This window comes from Crinia signifera, chromosome 12, assembly GCF_055691185.1.
Source record: "Crinia signifera chromosome 12, ASM5569118v1, whole genome shotgun sequence".
NCBI lineage: Eukaryota > Metazoa > Chordata > Amphibia > Anura > Myobatrachidae > Crinia > Crinia signifera.
The window spans coordinates 62,287,694-62,308,977 of NC_139228.1; the positions used below are offsets into that span (position 1 = coordinate 62,287,694).

Below are 21,284 nucleotides of genomic sequence, written 5' to 3' on the forward strand. Positions count from 1 at the left end.
TCATGACATGACATTTACAGTATGTATATATATATATATATATATATATATATATACTGTATATATCACTGTGAGGAATCGTGGGTAATAACAGTGCACTGACTGCCACCTGCTGGGAATAAGTAGAATAAGGAAGAAAGTTGGGATTATTGGGCCTGATTCAGGGGTACAGGCAGAGTTTGCTCAGTTGAGTGATGTTTTACTGCCCATGTGCCGGTCGCACTGCGCATGCACAGCGATTGATTAGGGATGGCGGACGCGGTAAGGATTTATTCACAAAGAGAATGACAGGTAGTGACCGTTTGTAAGAGGTAAAGGAGTTAAAAAATGCAGACATGTAATTGTTTGCAAAGGGGCGACTCTGGCTCATGGACGGGAACTGGGTGCTGCACTGGGACCCCCAGAGTGATGAAACTGGGGTTCTGCAATGACGCCATGCCACTGAACACAATGCCATGATCCATGCCCATGACACCACACCTCCTTTTTACCAATTTGCACTGGGTGTGACCGCTATTAGTGACGTCCCTGTACTAGGGCGCTATCATCTGGACAACATGAAGACCAGAGGGGATGGTTAGGTTTAGCTACAGGAGGGGGTGCTGTCAGGGTTAAGCGGCAGGAGGGGGAGGTTAGAGATAGGCTTCGGGGGCGGTGTTTATGGATAGGGGTAGGGTACAAGTACTTACTGGGGCATGTTTGGATACTGGCAATCAGGAACCCACTGTCCATCTTCTGACCGCTGGCATTGTGTACCCATGAATGTATCTTGTATGGGGATATCAGTATAGAATGTATCTTGTATAGGTCAGCTATCAACAATAAAACCAGAGCCTTTAAATTCTATAAAAATAACTTGAATGAGGAGGCATTCGCAAAATACAAAGAATCAAACAAAACTTGTAAAGGGGTAATCAAAGCAGCTAAAATATTATATGAAGAGTGCATAGCCACTGAAAGCAAAACCAACCCAAATAAGTTTTTTAAATACATAAATAGTAAACGTTTAATTAAGGAAAACATAGGCCCACTAACTGATACTAGTGGAAAAAGTGTTACTGAGGACAAGGGAAAAGCAAAACTGTTAAATGAGTTCTTCTCATCAGTATTTACTAAGGGAGAGCAGACTGTGGAACGAACATTTACCACAAACGGGACAAATAAGCCAGATCTCATTGTGGATTTCACGCCGAAGGAAATAATACTGAGGCTAAGCAAACTCAAAACAAATAAGTCACCAGGGCCAGATGGGATTCATCCGAGGGTATTAATGGAATTAAGGGATGAACTAGCTACCCCCCTACATTATATCTTTAGCAAGTCACTATCGTCAGGTATAGTACCAAAAGATTGGAGAATAGCAGAGGTAGTGCCAATATTCAAAAAAGGAAAAAAGGAAGATCCCGCTAATTACAGACCCGTTAGTTTAACATCAATTGTGGGTAAACTATTTGAAGGATTTTTAAGGGATGGTATCCAGGAATATTTAGATAATCACCGTCTACTCAGTACTAACCAACATGGGTTCGTGAAAAATCGTTCATGCCAAACTAATCTACTAGGGTTCTATGAAGAGGTTAGCAAAAACCTCGATAATGGAAATGCTGTAGATGTGATTTTCCTAGATTTCGCTAAAGCATTTGATACTGTCCCACACAAGAGATTGATTAATAAAATGGAGAACCTAGGATTGGGTGAAAATATCTGCAGATGGGTAGGGAATTGGCTATGTAATAGAGAACAAAGAGTGGTTGTGAATGGTGCCGTATCAGATATGATACCGGTACTAAGTGGAGTGCCCCAGGGCTCGGTTTTGGGGCCCATTTTGTTTAACATTTTTATTAACGATATTGGGATACGGTTACTCAGCAATGTATCCATCTTTGCGGACGATACAAAACTTAGCAAAGTCATCAAATCACCAGAAGATGTCACCATGCTTCAAAATGATCTTGCAATTCTAGAGGAGTGGGCTAAAAAATGGAAGATGAGGTTCAATGTAGATAAATGTAAGGTTATGCACCTTGGGAGACACAACCAGTGTGCAAGTTACAACCTTAGCGGAGAGGAACTGGGTAATTCCATACTTGAAAAGGATCTAGGAGTCCAAATAGACAGCAATCTAGGATGTAGTGCCCATTGTAATGTAGCTACAAAAAAGGCCAACAAAATTCTGGCATGTATTAAGAGGGGAATGGAAACTAGGGACTCAAGGGAAATTATGCCACTATATAAAGCATTGGTGAGACCTCACCTAGAGTATGGAGTACAGTTCTGGGCCCCACACTATAAAAAGGACATCATAGAATTAGAAAAAGTCCAAAGGCGAGCAACAAAGCTTATTAGGGGAATGGAGAATTTAAGCTACGGGGAGAGATTAAGCAATTTGGGACTATTTACATTAGAAAAGAGACGTTTAAGGGGGGACATGCTCAACATGTACAAGTATATCAAGGGCCAATATAAGGAACTGTCACACACCCTATTTTCTACTAGAAAGGAATCTAGGACGCGAGGGCATGAGTATAGATTAGAAGAAAAAAGATTTCATTCAGCTAGTAGAAAGAATTTCTTTACGGTCAGAACAGTCAAACTCTGGAACTCTCTTCCCAGAGAGGTGGTAACGGCTGGCTCATTAAATGCGTTCAAGGCAAAGTTGGACAAACATTTACTGGAGAAAAACATCCATGGGTACAAATAAGAAATATAATTTGTCTGTAAAATACCAGAACCTACCAAATCAGCAATGGATATCTATACCAGGTTGAACTAGATGGACGCAAGTCTTTTTTCAGCCTTACCTACTATGTAACTATGTAACAGTCACTAGGTCGACATGCATGAAGGTCGACATGACTGAAGGTCGACAGGGTCACAAGGTCGACACAAGCATTAAGTCAACATAGGGAAGGTCGACAGTCAAAAGGTCGACATGGGGTTTTCACTTTTTTTTTTGAGCCGGCATGTGCCGACAGGCGGTATTTCATGCCCTACCATCCACTAGGGCGTGGTGGAAGAATACAATAGTGTGCCGAGTATAGCAAGCCATGTGAGGGGACGCAGTGCTACGTTTCAGTGTCCATGTTGACTGTGTGTGACGGGACAAAAAAAAGTTTCAAAAAACCATGTCGACCTAGTTGCTGTCTATGCTATGATCCACCATACCCCTTGTAGGGAGGAGATAGTGGTCTATTAAAAATAAAATACAAGCTGCCTCTGTATACAGATAGTTTACAAATAAACAGGGCATGTTCATGATATATAGCCAAAGCCAGCTAGTGTCCCCTGTTATCAGCGGTGGCAGCCATGGTATACCTGCCAGACCTGTTATACTAACTGTCTCTCTGTTGTCTCCTAGGAGTGTTTATCACCCATGGTGATGTAGGTGTTGGGACCATTGTCGGTTCAGCCGTATTCAATATTCTCTGTATAATTGGTGTATGTGGAGTTTTTGCCGGGCAGGTAAGACCCTAATGAACCTACGTATATTATATAAAGGCATGTCCCGATGTGTGTGGGAGTAGGCAGTGATTGGTTCTTCCAGGGCAGGTTGCTGGAAATAAAAGCAGTGCGTCACTTGCAGTGCAACAGGCTGCAGAGATGAATGGCCACGCCTCTAACTTGGCATGGACACGCCCCGATGTGCACCCTGATAATGGTCCTGTATCGCTGATGCAAATCAATGCGGGAGTCTTATGGAAAATGGGATGTTGCTATAGGCAACCAATCAGCTTATTATTTTCTAGAAGGTTCTAAATAAATAAAAAGTAGAATCTGATTGGTTGCCCATAGCAACAGCCCATCTGATATAGAATGCTCAAACCCTAAAGTGTCTGCACCAGGGGCCTCATTCAGGATGGCTCGCTAAGCAGCCTTCGTTCCCTGCCCACCGGGCAAACAAACGCCCGCACCACGAATATAAGCGGTGGCATGCAAATGGATTTGCATATGAGAGCACGGACAAAAAATTGTTCGATAGTTGCCAACCATCGAATTAAATTTTTATTTTTTTAGGCATTCGCCCAAAAAATCAGTCTAGACTGACTTTAATTTGACTCATAAATGGTCGAGAACAGGGCGGGAGCTGACGCCTCGTGCAAGGTTTGGCCCACCTACGTTTCCATGGGGATGCCCAGCGGTTTTCTGGGTGCACCCACCATTTTTGTGGACGTGCCCATGAAACTCTGGGTGTCCCCATGCGCCAGCCCCCTGTCTGCCCGACCCTGCACATGGGTATATTCAGTGATATGCCTGCGTGAACTGCACCATTGCCGATTGAAGGCCTGCAGTTGAGGCTGCAGAAGATATGAGGGAAGTGGAGATTGGTAATTGTGTGTCCATACACTTATCCGATTTGGGCCGATTTCAACCAATCCCAATCGTTCAGTCTGAGAAATCGGCCCAAATCGGATGTATTTGACATCCCCTCCGAACCGATGCACCTTCCAGTGCGCATCGGGTCGGACCCTACAGATTGAGCTTGCTGCAGGTTCAATTAACCGGATCGGACCCATCAACGGCACATCGCGGGTGCTTTGTAGCACCCTTAAGCCGCCCGCCCACTTGGATACATCTGCGGCTCCCAGCATCTTCGTGGCCACGGGCTGCCCAGAAACTGCACCTCCCTGCTAGTCAGGGAGGGAGTGTCACATGACTCTGGTTCTATGAGCCATCTAAAGACAGATTGTATGTGCTTAAAAGCACATGCAATCTGCTCCCAATCCCAACTGATCTGACCTGCAGCACGTTTAATCAGAGGATTAATCCTCCAATCTCCCGGAGTCGGGAGATTGTGTTATTGTATGATTGTGTGCTCATGATGTGTACACAATCTGCATACAATCCATGTTACAATCCATTGAGATTGTATGATTGGGTGCATTATCTTTCTGATGTATGGCCACCTTTACAATCGCGATTGTGTCCAACTTTCCCTTCAACTCCCCAGCAGTTGTTGGTGGTTTTTGGACACAGAATGTAATCAAAATCTGTCATACAATCAGTCATACAACCAGTTGAGATTGTACGATTGGGTACAATGTATTTCTGATGTATGGGGGCCTATAGACTGTGTGATAAAAATGTCCCCTTTAGATGGTTTATCCAATAGTATGCATGGATGGATGGATGGGTGGGACTTATTGCTGGTTACATAACTGTGCAGTGATAACACTATGTCTGCTCTCTCTGCAGGTGGTCCACCTGACGTGGTGGTCTCTGTTCCGGGACTCCATGTACTATATCCTAGCAATAATAGCACTAATTATCGTGAGTGGCACCTTTAATTCATGTTGCATATTCATAGTGATATTTCAGGAGCGTGTCTCACGCACATTATGTTCCACGCTCTGTCCTACACATAATATTACCCGCAACAGATTTTCATGAATAATTATTACCTTAATGTACACACGGCCATGTTATTTTATATGATGTCGTAATAAGCCGAACCTGTTACCAGCTTCTCCTGCAAGGGAAAATAAACTGTTCCATGCAGTCCTTTAAATTGGAACAGAACCCAGTGATATTCTCTGATTATACAGCTTTTATATGTACATTATTAATAACGTACTAATACTTAAGCAAAACAAGGCTAAGAGATTTGTCCATGCCAGTAATGGGGGACAGACTTTCACAAAAATATGGCAGCATGCAATGGACAAATAATTACATAATTTCTAAGCAGAGTGTAAATCGCCAGGCTTCCGGGCAATTTACATTGGGTTCTGAGCTGGTGAAATGTGGCTGTCTCATATAACTTTAATAAGACTCATTTTACATATTGTAGTTAGTAGAGATACACCACCGACAGGGCCAGATTTGGCACGGGCCTAGGGGCGACACCTATTATGGGCAGAAGTTGTCAGTCTAAGTAATGGTCTGTTTTAGTATGTACTTGGCGGAGCGGGCAGCGGCGAGTAACAAGCGATGTTCCCACCGACATGACACATGCCGGCGGCAGCACCACTCGTCGCTGCCTGCTTGGCCATGCACATGATAAAAGAGTCACATGATCCATGGTCCTGCGTCCTGAAGATTCGCTGGCTCAGGCTGTGCTGAGCCACTGCCGCCCATTGGATATACTATGCATACAGCCTATTGGCTGCTGTGCATAGAATGGGCATGCAGGGGCGGGGACAGCTGAGCCGAGCTACTGAGCGGTGCACCCGAGCCCAGTGTGTTGTTCCACCCTCTGTGTACAGTCCAGACTAATACGTGTGACATCATCACGCCACGCGCCTAATAGGGAGCGGACAAAAATGCTGTGCCTAGGCACCCTGGGGTACCTCAGGACACTTACAGGGGTGCCTTGGGTTGGTGGACCAGGATCAATTCATATTAGTTATGTGCAATGTAACAGGCAAAAGCAGTGCTAGTGGCTGCCAATCATAACATATGTGGACAAACAGGAGCAAATCCTGCCCCTCACCATATAACTGTGACATATACACACAACGCACTTACTTTTAGATTTTTTCCTGAATTTTTCAATAAGAAACATTTGACCTAGGGGTGCTTTCAAAACCTTTTGATGCTCTAGGGTGCCGTGATTCAAAAAACTTTGGGAACCCCTGGCCTAGGGGCAGCCTAACCCCCGATATTGCCGATTATCCTATTCAGCTATAAAAGTAATACAAAATAACAATACATTTACAGAAGCTGGGAAATGTGGCTACAAATGTCCTTTTATATAAATATTTACATTAATTAGTACTTGTTTATCCTTCTTGTAATGTGTGTTCTCTTTTATCGTCTTTTCCAGTTTATTTATGATGAAGTTATAGTTTGGTAAGTTAAATGTTTATTTCCTCTTCTGATGTCATAATTACATAGGGCACGCCGTGTACTTGTACAAACATAACTATGTATTGGTGCTAGTGCGGGAATATAGCACTGGTATGGACGGGGGTGAGCAGACGTACGTTTCGCCCCTTTTCACACTGCACATGCTGAGGGAACTGCGCGATGCAATGCTTTTCTGTGTTTGTGAATGAAGAGGCGCAACTGAGCTGTTAGTACTGAGCAAAGTACTGACGGGTCATGACTGCAGATATGGGGGCTGCACTGTGGTAGATGGAAGGGTATATACAGCATTTCAGATGCATCTTTTGCAGTAGTTATAGGCCCCTCATTCCAAACGCCGCCCAAATGTCCACCCCCCCTCACACCGCGAATGTCCCCGCACGCATGCAAATGGATGTTTTGCATAACCATCCATTTGCAGCTTTGCGCACGGGGCAGAAATCATTTGATGGTCGCTGACCATCGAATGATTTCATATGCGATCACAAATCTAAGTCACTCTCCCGTGACGTCAGCTGACCCGCCCCGACACGGCACAATGTAAATGGGAACGCCTAGCATTTTAATGGGAATGCCCATGAAACGCTGGGCATTACCATGGGCGCTACCCGTGGCTGCCGCCCCATGCCCCCTACCCGCACTGCTACGTGCGAACGAGCCCATGAATAATCACTTCGCTGTGCCCGCTCGCACAAAGAAGCTGCACATGCGCAGAAATATTATGCACAAGCGCAGTTGCACAACATCGCTCCCCTGTGCGAACGCGCAGGGTTGTGAACCGATCTGAATTAGGGCCTTAGTGCAATGTAAGTGAACCCGGATCTTAATAATAACATGTCAAACCAAGTATGCAAACAGGGTCTATCCGCTCGCAAAAGGCAAAAATCTGCATTCAGCATGGACCATCTGCGGCCAGGTTGTGTTCGATGCAGCGTCAGGCCGCAACCATCACCAGAAGGCTCTTGGCCGGCATGCTGATTGTGTTGGAGTACACGTTACTAATAACAGTAAGGAGCTCTCTTATAGGCAGAATATTCTCTTTACTCTGAATAAATTATAAGCACTCACATCCCCCCACATGATAATCTGTCCGTCATGCATAATGCATTGTCCCACCTCTACTTGCTACTACTTATATCATTTTGTTGATATAGGTAGGAATATAGGGTTGACACTTTCAAGGTCGACATACATTATGTTGACCAGTAAAGGTCGATAAGGTTTAGGCCAACCCATGAACTAGATCAAAATGGTCGTTAGGGTCGAAAGGTCGACACAAGCATTACGTCGACAACGGAAACGCCAACAATCAACATGAGTCGACATGAGTTTTTCACTTTTTTGTCCCAAAGTTAATGCAGTTGGGAAATCAGTAATCAGCGTATTCCTGTGATTTTATTTTCCCCTAAATGGTCACTAACACTGATGATCAGACAGTGATTTACATTCCTGCCCACAGCGGAGAAGTGGCTGCATGATCCTTCATCTCCGCTGAGCAGTTGTTTTTGGATGTAACGCTTGTATGATGTCATGGACTGTTCCTGTACAGCGGCTAATCAGCCATCTGATAATCTGCTGTGTATGCGCATGTCTGCTAGTGAGGCTTTACAGAAAGCTGCTTTCTAGAACTTTCCATCAATATTGTAGTGTTATACTGCTTTCAGATTGCAAATGCAGGGTCGCACCGGGACTTTTAACCGGTTAAGTCCCGGTGCGACCCTGCATGTGCGGTCTGTTCATACTGCAAACAGGGAACCGGCAACATTGCCGGTTTGCTGACGTCATCAGGGGGCGCGGCGGAGAGTCGGCGCATCATCGGGGGTGGGGAGGAGGCAGCACTTAGAGCGGCGCTGCAACAAGCGCTGTCTACTCTGTAGTGTGAACGGAAAAACGGGTCACTCGACCCGATTAACCCGTTCACACCGCACAGTAACATGGCAACGAACTGGTAAAAACTCTGCTTTCTTACTGGTTCTTATTGCCGTGTTGCTACCCATTTACAGCACCCGGTAACCCCTTTCACATCGCACTAGTTCCCGGGTCGAGCTGGCAAGAAACCGGCTTGTACCCGGTAATTAGTTGCGATGTGAAAGGGGTATTAATATCATGACTAGCCTTTAGCAGGGATGGGGAACCTTTGATGGTACTTCTGTAGTTTCACGTGCGTCTGAGTCCCCTTGCGGGGCTCGCTTCGCTCGCCCACGCTGTGGGCTCGGTGGCTCGCTACGCTCGCCACGCTATTTAAAATCAACTCCATGCCAACATGGATAGTGGGGGTATGAACTATCCATGTTGGCATGGAGTTAAGTTACTTTTTTTGACATATTTCGTGGCGAGCGAAGAACCCGGAAGTAGCACGGCGCCATGCTGGCGCCGTGAAACTACAGAAGTACCCCTTTGATCCTCCAGCTGTTATTGAACTACACATCCCAGCATGCCCTGCAACAGTTTTAGCATGGCCAAATAGCAAAACTATAGCAGGACATGCTGGGATGTGTAGTTCAACAACAGCTGGAGGGCCAAAGGTTCCCCATACCTGAGCAACTCTAAGGTGAGCTAGATGTATGACAGGTTGCTAAGGGTTACAGCAGAGAAGAGCAATCTACTGTTCGTCTGCTCTACATGTCCTGCTGGGTGCAAGGTTTGCTGCAACTTGTAGTTCACTAACTGCCGCTGATTGCCTGACCCTTGACGACAGTATATTTGTGCTATTTGCCCCTGTGATAACAAAAGCCTACTTTTGTTTTGTATGATAATTTTGTGTCTCTTTGTTTTTCAGGTGGGAAAGTCTTATACTGATAATAATGTATATGTTTTACATACTTATAATGAAGTAAGTGTTGTGATTCAGTTATTTCACACTAGTTAGAAGCCCCTATCTGCTGCTACCTCCAATCTCTGTCTTCACAGCTCCCTCTCTCCATATCCAGCAAGTTTGAAACATATAATTTTGCTTTCACTTTCTGTTAAGGAGTAATTTGATCCGTTGAGTGGCCTCTAGTGGTCACTGGCGGTACTTCGCCTCAGAGGCGAGGCATATTTAGCCTTATATATAGATAGATACTGTAGATTATGTCATGTAAGGGATAACCATTTCACTGTAGTATGTTTCCTAAATCTGGATGTGTCAGTGTTACTGTTTCCTGAGTCAGTTATATATGGTATGTTCGCCATACATGCAAACTAGGCATACACCCACGACTGTGTCATATGGTATCAGAGTTTGGGTTTTATGCAATGGCGGCTTCTACCTCTTTGAAGGAGGGGCGCTGCTGGCAAAACCCCACCCCCCGCTGCTGTCCCTCAACGCTGCTGCCGCTCACAGATTCTGCTTCGGTACGTTCCAGCACCTGTACAGTGCAGATGACAGGAGCAGTATAGGCGACGCTACCCACAGCTTCTATGGGCTGCACCGGCTGCAGCCCATAGAAACCAAATTGGGCCTACAGGAAGCCAGCTCTCTGCCTATAGCTGCCCGGACTAGCAGTCCCGGAAGGAGGGAACACCTCCCAATAGGACTGCCTTACTGCGGGTGGCTGGCATATTGGACGTCAATAGGAAGTCACTGCCGGTCACAGTTAACTCAGTGCAGTCTCACAGACTGCATTTGGCTTCACTAAGGCTGCGCACAGTGGCGGATTTTACCTGGGGGGGCTGCAGTCCTGCAGCCCATAGGTGAAAACCGCTGTTGGTTTTATATATTTTTTATCCTGTGGTTTCTATCTAATTACTGTCATTTCAAGTGGAAATAATAAGGGGGGGGGGGGGGGGAGTGCTGATTATACCAGTATGTGTAGTGTAATGTGTGTCGCAGACTGGCCTTTACACCATGCTTGTGAACTACCACACTACCCCTGGAGACCTCCAAGTAGTGCCTGTTACAGAAAAGGGCGCTCAGGTGCAGTATAAAATAGGTTTAGTAGGACATTTTTAGATTACTGTGACTGGCCTAATATGGTCTTAAATCATCTCCACACTAGATTTGGCTGGTATATTTTGTCGACGTTCATCTTGTCAACATTTATAATGTTGGCACTCATCACGGCGACATTAATGAAATGCCATCACGATTAGAGTGTCAACAAAACATCAGTTTTAGTGTGGAGGTGATTTACCTGGTACGGCAATGCCTTTCTTTTAGGTTCATGCCGACATGTTCAATGCCCAGCACATGCCGACATGTTCAAGTCATAACTGTCAACATTGTAGAACCGATTTAATCTGCCACCTCTTAGTAGTGGATGACCTATAGCACAATTTACTCAATTGATTTTTTTTTACTGAATTTCACAATATGGAACTTTTGGATTAGCGGCACCCTGATAACAATTCTGGTACTCTAGGGGACGCCATGATTCAAGAAAGTTTTGGAACTACTCCCTCATTTTATTTTCAAGTCACACTTTGGAATTAGCAAGATGACATCAGGGAGAACTGAGGAATAGATCTAATGTCAACTGGAAAAGGCTCCCGCCAGTAAGAGGCTTCTGCTGGTTTTAATTCCTCCTGCGGCCGACGCGTACACCCTTTCCACGCCAGTGTCAAAGTCACAGAGTGCTGGCAGGAGGCTGGTCATAGTTTCCTACAGAATACACTGGCAAATTATGCCTTTAGGTCTGTCGATGGCAATCTGTTCAGTCAGTGCTTGGTAGGGGTCTCTTCCCCTACGGGGTCGGTGGGAATTTTCCCACCTGGCAAGGAAGGAGTTAACCGCTGCCTGATTAAAAGTAGATGTTGTGAGCATTGCACATTGGTCTCCTGAGGGGATAATCACTTGTAATCTGTGCTGGCCAATCAAAGGCTTGCGTGGGAATCACATGGTGGGTGCCAAAGATTAGATCACATTGTATTTCTTAAGCACAAGATTAAAGGGGTTGCCTGGTGCGATCCACGGCGCCAGCTTGCTCTGCGCTTCTCAGCGCCGACACGCTAATGGGCCTATTTATCATCAGATGCCCCTTTACGGCGAATAGTTGGATTATTTTTATTGCTGCTCATTGCGTTGGAAATAAAGTATCCAATTCAGAGGTGGACGCCAATTGGCCTGCCCCACCCCCATGTATTGGCGGAGCCTGGCGTGACTCTCTGAGCTTAGTGGCTCCAGAGGTGGGGTTACAGTGCAGTTCTAAATTCAAATAGGTGAACCGCTGCAACTGCCACCCCAAACTAACACACTGGCAGTTGGCGCTGCACCCCTATTTGAATTTATAACTGTGCTGTAACCCCACCTCTGCCACTGTTTGTGATACTTGTACGTTTTCATAACCTGTCCCCGTTAGCTAGTAAACAGACAGTCAATAGATTGATCAATCTATTAAAGATCTACTAGTAAGCCCACTGGAAGCAAAAGCTTCGAAAGATAGTTGCCTCTGTGAGAGAGAGGAAGAGATGTAGTTTCACTCGCTGCCAAGAGATGGCAGTGTTTCGGAGACACATGGACGCTAGACATATATATAGATGATCCATCTATCGGTCACTCTAAATTTAAGCAACTCTATGGTTTGGCTTTTCCACTCTTTGGGGCCAATTCGGCCCTGTTCATACAGAATTCGGCAACGTCTCCGATGGCTCATACGCATGTGTGAACGCCTTCAACAAGTTTTTCACTCACTGGGGCGTTCGCAAATTGAGTGACAGGCAAAAAATGGTGGGCGTGCCCATAGAAACACTGGGCGGAGCCCTGTGAACGCAGGCGTGACCCTGCCTAATCGGGACAGGAGGATGAGGTCAAGTGGAGTCAGCGCCTGATCCTAATTGGCAGGCGAGAGGGGAAAAATATAATTAGATGGTGAGTAACCATCCAATGATTTTTCCTCTGTGCGGGCGCATGCGAGCGGGATGTGTAAGCGCAAACATTTGCTCGCAGCGTAGCGCGGGGATTCAGGCGGCAGCGTAGATGTGCCTTTGGCGAGGCAGCGTTAATCTGCTCGTTAGGCAGCAAATATATGCAGCCTAGCAAGCAGGCCTGAATTTGGCCCTTTGTTAATTAACTCTGTTATTTGTACTGTGGCCAATCAAATGCCAGAAAAGGGCGACATTTATTTGAATCTAGAATATATTATTATGTACTCTGTGATTGGGCACTGCAGATCCCTTGTAGGGCCCTATAAATAAAGTATAGTAATAATAATAATAATAAGAGTTTAGCTGTGACACCATTTATTACAGAACAAACATATGGCTTTTGCAGTAATATCCTCCTCTAGGTTATGGGATGCACCCTTGTATTCTCTACATTATAGCCCCCCTTCCTATAGTCTCCCCAGCATCTGCTGCCTGTTATGCCGTGCTCTGTATGGTACAGAACATTAAGGGTTAAGGATGTGACATTCCGTCCTGGGAACATGAGCGACTACACCGGTGACACCTGCTGGCAGAACGTGGTCCTGCATGATATCAGGTGATAGGTAGATTGGTTGCACAGATGCTGGGGCCAGATTTTCAGGATTGCCCTATAGGCCGACCCGCTGGCTGCGGCAGGCTATGGCGATCCCACTAGGAATTCATTGGTCGCCTTTCCCATTCTGGGCAGCAAATACAATTATCCGTGATCGCTGCTGCTGCCGACGCTGAGTCTGTGACCTGTCTGTGAGATATATTTACCCTTCTGGGTTTATTCACTAAGGTGGGAGTTCTATTGAAGATGGGATGTTGCTATGGGCAACCAATCAGATTCTATCTATGATCGTCTAGAAGGTGCTGATTGGTAGATTCTGTTTGGTTGCTATGGGCAACATCCCATCTTCAATAGAACTGTCATCAAGTATAAGGTGATTGAGGGCCATGATGTGGATAAAAGCAGGACTAAGGGGGGGGGGGGGGGTTAATATAAGCCCTACCCCGAAAATAAGCCCTATGGCGTTTTTTGGACTAAAAAAAAAAAGACAGTGTCTTATTATCGGGGAAACACAGTATTACCTGACATCCTACAACATACTCAGTGCTGTGTTATTCATTATAATACACATATTTTCCTTATAAACATCGAGCTGATGACATCAGGTATCATAGACTACAATCAATGACATCATCGATCACTGTTCTGCAGGTGTTATTAGGCTGGTCATAATATTATGTAATTATAGGATTGCCATAATATCTGTAAACTCCACTGGGGCAGGGACTGATGTGAATGTTCAACTATACTCTGTAAAGTGCTGCGGAATATGTGTGCGCTATATAAGAAACTGATAATAAATAAATATACCTCCTAATGTCTTATTTTCCCGTTACGTGACAGGTACAACGTGAAAATGCAGCACTTGTTCACCATTAAAAGCAAGACCCTGGGGAACGGCTGCACCGTGGGGAATGAGCTGCAGGATGGTAATGTGTATTGTGCCTCTGTGTGTGATACTGATGACCCCTCCGTGCCCCTGTTGTGGAAAGGTAAGGCTAAGCAGACAGGGGAGAATATCACTGTAATGTTACACACTGGCAGATGGATGTAGGGAATATGCTGCACAATGATTACAATCATGATACTGTTAGTGGCGCAGCTACGGAACCCAGAGACCAGCTCTGGCCTATTACCATCACCCTCCATGTAGGCATGACCATTCGTCCTCGAGGGATTGTGTCGGGATGCCAATGCTTGGAATGCCAATAGTCAAAAGACAAACAGCTGCAGTCCCGACAATGGGTTATAAGTATGCTAACCCCCCCAACACCCCTAATTTAAAGCCTCCATTCCTACAGCCAAGCCCCAACCCTCAAACCACAGAGCCTAACACCCACCTCCCCCCCATAGCCAAAGATTAACTGTTCCCCTGTAGTGCCTATCCTTCTTAGTGCCTAACCCTAACCGGTACACCTTGCACCTGAATGCAAACCCGCCCCCTCTTCCCCTGCACCCTAAACCTTCCCCCCTGCACCTGAACCCTAACCTTGCCTTTGCATACTTATGTTTGGGATGTAAACCTAGTTGCGCCGGCAAGCTTCTGACCAGTATAAGGATCCTGGTGTTAGTATTCTGACTGCTGGCATTCCAAACGCTGGTATGCAGTCCAGACCCCTTCACGGAGGGTTGATGACCTTAGATGGTGTCCTCCAGCCAGTGGCTGATGGTTTCACCATTAATAGAGGCGTCCACATGGTGTAATCCGATGGTTTGTCAGTCCTGTACAGTGCCTGTAGGTTTATGCATGTTTAGACCTTAACAGTTGATGTTCTAACCAACTATGGTCCCTCTCGACTGGTAATCCATTGATGGGAAACCCAACAGAGGCTGTAGTTCCATCACCTCTGAGTAGCCCATATTACTGGGCATTGCCCCTACATTTGGCTAGGGCAAATTTTTTGGAACCAAAGTTTTTTCAGCCCAAATTTAATAACGGCCTCAATTTGCAAGCTCCGGAGTCCAGGCTGGTCCAGCTTCAGCCAATAGGGTGGGATTCTAACAGTGCAGCGCCCCAGAAATGTAAAACCCTCGTGAACTAAAGTTTCCCAATATGAACGTACTAGAAGTGATTTCCCAACACCCGGAGGTTCTGCTGCAAATAGAAAATAGGAACTTGGATTATTGTTACTGTGTAAGGATGAGTCACAGGGCGCTGATCCTCATGGTGGTGAGTAATCGGAGTAGAGTGCAGAGCGACGTAAAACGTCTTCCCCCTCAGCACCAGATTGTGGGTTTATTTTAGGATTATATAACTACTGAAGCTTTCTGTATTATAGGTTAATAGTCCGCAGCCCCCCCAAGACCCCCCTCCTTCCGCCCCACCCACCTCCGTTACTGCACTGTGCAAGCTTGCTTTCAAAAATGGTGACAAAAACAATCTTCTGTTCTGCGCCTCAAACTTTGAGTATGATAATGAAACAGGGATGGCCATCGACCATCGATGATTCAAAATCATCGATGGTCTATGGCTGATGTCGAATACTTTTGCCATCGATGGGGGAGAACCAGATGGTTTCCCTACATCGATGGCATAGTAGAAACAATGTTTCTTTTTTTTTCTTCTTCAAGGTGCCGGGACACGGAGCATAGCTCCGCCCCTGACACCCGGAAGCCCCGCCCCCACATTTTGAAAGCTAAAACTATCGTTGGTTATCCATCACATAGTTTCTGACTATCGATGGCTACCATCGATGGCGACTGCACCGATGGCCATCCCTACAATGAAATGCCATGTAATACCTTTGTATACCATCAGGTGGCAAACTGTCCTAGGCAACCATCATTTTATCTTTAGCACCTTCTAGATTCTGATTGGTTGCTATGGGCAACATCCCATCTTAGTAAAGTTACACACATACACACACATGTGCACGAACACAGACCTATTCCATATATTTATTTTATTTCTGAATATTTTAATCATCCATTAATTACTTTTTTTCCTTTTATTAGTTACAATTATATGTTCATTTTTACAGTTTATGTTATGTTATGATCTACCCACAGTTGTACCTTTTAGGAGGGACAGAGGTTTACGACAGATACACACTGTAAGATTATCTTTCCAATCTGACTGGTTGGAAAGAAAATCTGATCATTTCTGTCCAATTTCCAGCTTTTGAGAGCAAATGGTTGATTGCAATTTGATTCCAGAAATTTTTGTTCCAACCAACCAGATTGGAAAGATAATAGTTGATGTTTCAAGGACTGCGCATACACTGGACCAGGACTGCAGACATGCAGATTTCTGTCTGTGACGCCGGTTTCAGTGCCGTCCCAATGTCCCCTGCATGGGGCCAGCACATGCGCAGTACCTTCCTACATACTGCGCATGCGCTGGCCCAAGCCTCCATGGGCTGCCTTTGCATAGCCCCCAGAGGTTTCATCGGGTTCTGGTGCATGCGCAGTATGGTCCGCGATACTGCGCATGCGCAGATCCCGTTTTGGGGGCTGCCGCGCATTTGCGCAGAGAGTGGCATCATGGAGGGCAGGATCACATCCCGATGGGATGCCTTGAGTGACTGGCAGGTCAGACTTCCAATAGGAAGTCACTGCCAGTCACAGTGAAGCCAGAGCAGTCTCACAGACTGCATCTGGCTTCACTTAGTTTAGGCAGAGACAGTGGCGGATTTTACCTGGGGGGGGGGGCTGCAGCTCTGCAGTCCATATGTAAAAACCGCCACTGTCCACCACCCATCCTGAGTAACTCTAGGATCACTCAGATGACCAATGTTCAAGCAAAGTGATGCAGGCGCGGGTCACAGAAGCTGCCAGGAGGGGCCTATTCACACAAGACACCGCATGGGGCATTATCAGATTTTAGCACGTCCGTCGCTTGCAAAGACACACCCACTGGGCCGCTGCGTCCATCTTTGAATCTTCTCCGCAGTTGAAGCCGTTATTTTAGACTCGCATAAAGATGTTGTGTAAATGACATATAATAATGACTGCGATAATGAATTAATGCTGTAACCTTTATTTCTGCATAACATGTCTTGGTGGCATGTGGCACAGCAGGCTATAACATATGCGTCTTGCCTTTACTGTACACAGCCAACTTCCCTTCTGCCCCCCACCAGCAAGTACTGTAAGTAACCTGCCGTCTGTCCTCATCGCTAACAGATCTGCATGTTTACCCCCAACCTGTCACTGACGTGAGATGCGACAATCTGCGCACAACACGATGAGTGGGAATATCTCCTTCAGGAGTCATTTATTCCCAGATACCTACGCACAGTAGAGGCAGCTGCCGACTGTAACGACACAGCAAGAATGCACCCCATCAAGCTGTTAAACCACTAATAACCTCACTGAGGCACGAGGCACGAGGCACCAAAGTTATTGGCCCGCCGGCCTGTTGCAGCTACAGAGCAGCTTCCTCTATCATGTATTGGTGGGGGTGGATTATTAGGTTGACAGTTATTAAGTCGATCACTATTGATCGACAGCACAAAGGTCGACATAGGGAAAATGTTGACATGGTCAAAATGTCGACACACTCGGAATACCAATGGGGAAATGGTCAACACACGAAAAGCCAACATGAGTTTTTCATAAATGTTTGTGTCTGCGTCGACATAGACCCCCAATTAGTGTAACAAACACCCTCGCAGGGCTCGCTGACGTTCCCTATTGTAATTCACGTGGATCAGAAAGTTATCAGAGTTTTAAAAAAAGGTGAAAACCTCACGTCGACGTGTTCATATGTCGACCATTGTCATTGCTTGTGCCAGTGTTGTCCTAGTGAGTGTTGACCTTTTGACCATGTTGATCTTTTGCCTGTCGCCCAATAGTGATCGACGTATAAACTGTCGACGAACCACCGGGGCCGGTATTGGGGATAGGCCACTTTTACTCGCTGTATTACTCTTAGCCTGGCATGCGGATTGGTTGTCTTTGCCTTATAATAATACTAATGTATGTCACCTCTCCTGCAAATTACACTCTCCTTCAAACTCTCCTAATTCTTGGTACATAGCTTTCTCTCCTCTCTGCTTAGTCCTTCGGTGTCATTGTAGGGTGTCTTTATTGCATGAATAATTCCCGGCATTTAATACATTGCTGTGTCTGTTACTTTCTGTCCTGAATGACTGTTTCCAATTCTGTTTCTTTATGTTGTCCTTCAGCGACTGCTCTATAGCAATATTTCCAGCTTTCCTGTGGTCTTCAGCCAGACCGTTATAGCATCAGGCAGATTTGCTTCTGTTGTTGAGTGGGAAAGGGTCTGATTTGTGATCAATCGATCCCCGGTGTATTCGCTTGTAGGGCCTCTGTACAAACGCCTTCGGCCACTGAGGGGTTCATACAGGTTAATGGAGGGGGGGTGGGAAGGTGCTGGAGCAGGTGAACCCCCAGCGTTTTATGGGCGTTTGCCTGGGAACGCGGGTGGGCTAATGCCTGCCGAGTGCTGACGGCTGACGTCACGTGACATCAGCGCCCCGCCCCTCTTCGGCAGAAACCGAAGGAAATAAGTCAGTTCAGTCTGACTTTTATTTCCGAAGGGGAGCTAAATCATTCGATGTTCTGCGACCATCGAATGATTTATCTCTCCTTTCAGCTGCATGCAAGTGTTCGCATACATCCCCTCGCATGTCACCGAGGAGATTCGGCCTTCGGCTTTAAGCTGCTCGCTAAGCAGCAAATGACAGCTGCCTAGCGAGCGGTGTTGAATCACCCCCAAAGTTGTCTTCAGGTAAAACAAAAAAATGTTTGTTATAAATACAAGGCTGAAAAGCACAGAAGGTGGGGAAAAAAGCAATGAATTTAGTAAAAAGTCTACCAAAAGTGCGGTATTGTTGTGTATTCCTAGTGCATCAGTTCTCATCCAACTACAACTCTCAACTGGCTGTAATCTAAGGATAATGGGAGTTGTATATGCTGTGCTGATTTGCCTGTGGTTCCGTGTCAGACTTTGTAATCAGTGTAACGCTTCTGTTCCTATGAATAGTGAAGACAGACCAGCACTATCATGGCAGAAATTCAGTGGTCATGGTGGATGAGATCATTTGTTCCAGTCCTCCCAAGTATCGCTTTCCTGAAGCCGGACTGCGCATAATGATAACCAACAAGTTTCCACCAAGGACCAGGCTACGGATGGCCAGCAGGCTCATAATTAATGAGGTATCGAGATTTGGCCTGTTGCATATAGAATTTGGGTTCACATTCTTATTCACTGTGTTATGTTCTGACAGCAATGAGATACTGCGTTTTATTCTCTATAAGGCTATGTACATATGTGTGGGGTTTGTATGTTCTCTCCAGGTTTACATAGTTTCCTCCAGGCAGGGCCGGCCTTAGGCATAGGCACACTTGGCAATTGCCTAGGGCATTTGGAATTCCTAGGGGCATCAGCAGCTTCTGCTGATTAAAATGATATGCAGCATGCCTATATTCTGTGTGAGTGAGGCTGTATCTGCATATGAAATAGTGTATTCATGGAAATCACTGTAACATAGCATTCCGTATGCAGGTACAGCCACAGTCGCACACAAAATATAGGCATGCCGCATATCATTTTAATCATCGGAAGCTCCTTATGTGTGCTGGTCATAACAATGCAAATAAGACGAATTTTCAGCAAAAAAGGCACCCAACGTTAGCAGAAGGGCCAGGAGCTGCATGGCCTATTGAGACAAGATGTATGCGGAAACATCTGAATCCAAGCAGAGGCAGAGGTAACAGTATTAGCGGCTGTGCGAGTGCTGTCTCCGGGTGGGTTGGTTGTGCAATAGTGTTCGGCATATGTGTAAGGGGCATTATGTGTGTCATGTATAAATGCATTAATAATGTGCGACATACAGTATGTGTAACAAGCATTATGTGTGTCATGTGTATAAGGGCATTAATAATGTGCGACATGTGTAATGGGCATTTTGTGTGTCATGTGTATAAGGGCATTAATAATGTGAAACATATGTGTAAGGGGCATTATGTGTGTCATTATGTGTATGAAGGGCATTAATAAAGGTTGGCATAATGTGTAAGGGGCATTACGGTTATAAGGACATAAATAATGTGTGTCATGTGTAAGGGGCATTACTGTGTGGTATTATCAGGGGTGCCGAGAGAAAGGGGTAGGGGGTACAAATTACCCAGGCCAAAGCCTGATGGGAGGGCCCAGTGGGGGCCCTGGGCCCCCTCCCCTTAAGTGACAGCAGCAGCTGCAGCTCTTCTCCTCTGCCCAGCACACACTGCTTTGTGCTGGGTTGCAGTGTGGCCATGGAGGTGGTTAAAATACAATATTTTCTCAGGATTTTTTTCTAAGGGTATAATTTGATGAGTAATGTATATAAGGTAAAGTGGTACTACAATGTGATGTAACATGAATAAGGGACACTCTCACATGATATAATGTGAATAAAGTTGCACTACTGTGTGGCATAATTTGAATTTGGGGTAAAATTGTGTGGCCATGCCCCTTCCCAGCAAGAACGCACCCCTATTTGGGCTGCGCACCAAATGTGTGCACTGTTTCTATTTAAAATATTGCAGGTAGGAGCACCAAAATGATGACTGCTATGATGAGGGTTGATGGTGCTGGGAAAGGGGAGCAGTGTCAGAGGCGGAACTAGTGGCGGTGCTAGGGGGCACCAGCCAAAATCTTGCCTAGGGCATCATTTAGGCTAGGGCCGGCTCTGCCTCCAGGTGCTCCGCTTTCCTCCCACTAGTTAGTTGGTTGAGCGATTGTTTGCAGCTGCAAATGCTCAAAACGTTCGGAAGACCCCTGCGGCGCATGTTACCGAGAGTGTACACGCAAAGGTGCTGTTGCCATGGAGACAGACGGTGTTAGAGATGTTTTGAAAAAAAATGATAGACCGTGACTGGGAGGTGGCTAGAAATGACGCAGAAATATCCATCCAAGACAGAGGACGCCATGGCTAGAGGGAGAGATTACATCTGCCATAGAGCTACCTATGGCGGAGTATAAGGAGGCACTAAACGGTGTTACAGTGTGCACAGTGACAAAAAAAGTGGGTGGCTCAGTCCTTGCATGTTCGGCCAGACTGATGTACACAAGGAAAGTCACGTAAATGCGCAGGCGGAGGCGGCCAATAGACACTGCGATGTGTGCTTTTCGCGT

At 45.8% G+C, this 21,284-nt stretch overlaps 1 protein-coding gene across 2 annotated transcripts in view; it reads left to right on the forward strand.

Annotated features, from left to right (window-relative positions):
* SLC24A4 (solute carrier family 24 member 4) overlaps positions 1 to 21,284 on the forward strand; it is a 127,709-nt gene that overhangs the window by 92,509 nt on the left and 13,916 nt on the right. Inside the window, exons 6-11 of one of the 2 annotated variants that reach the window (XM_083165849.1) lie at positions 3,359 to 3,462; positions 5,194 to 5,268; positions 6,764 to 6,789; positions 9,584 to 9,637; positions 14,045 to 14,193; positions 19,152 to 19,324. In XM_083165849.1, coding sequence (XP_083021975.1) covers positions 3,359 to 3,462; positions 5,194 to 5,268; positions 6,764 to 6,789; positions 9,584 to 9,637; positions 14,045 to 14,193; positions 19,152 to 19,324 — 581 coding nt within the window. The remainder of the gene's footprint in view (positions 1 to 3,358; positions 3,463 to 5,193; positions 5,269 to 6,763; positions 6,790 to 9,583; positions 9,638 to 14,044; positions 14,194 to 19,151; positions 19,325 to 21,284) is intronic. The other variant, XM_083165850.1, reaches the window with a different exon arrangement.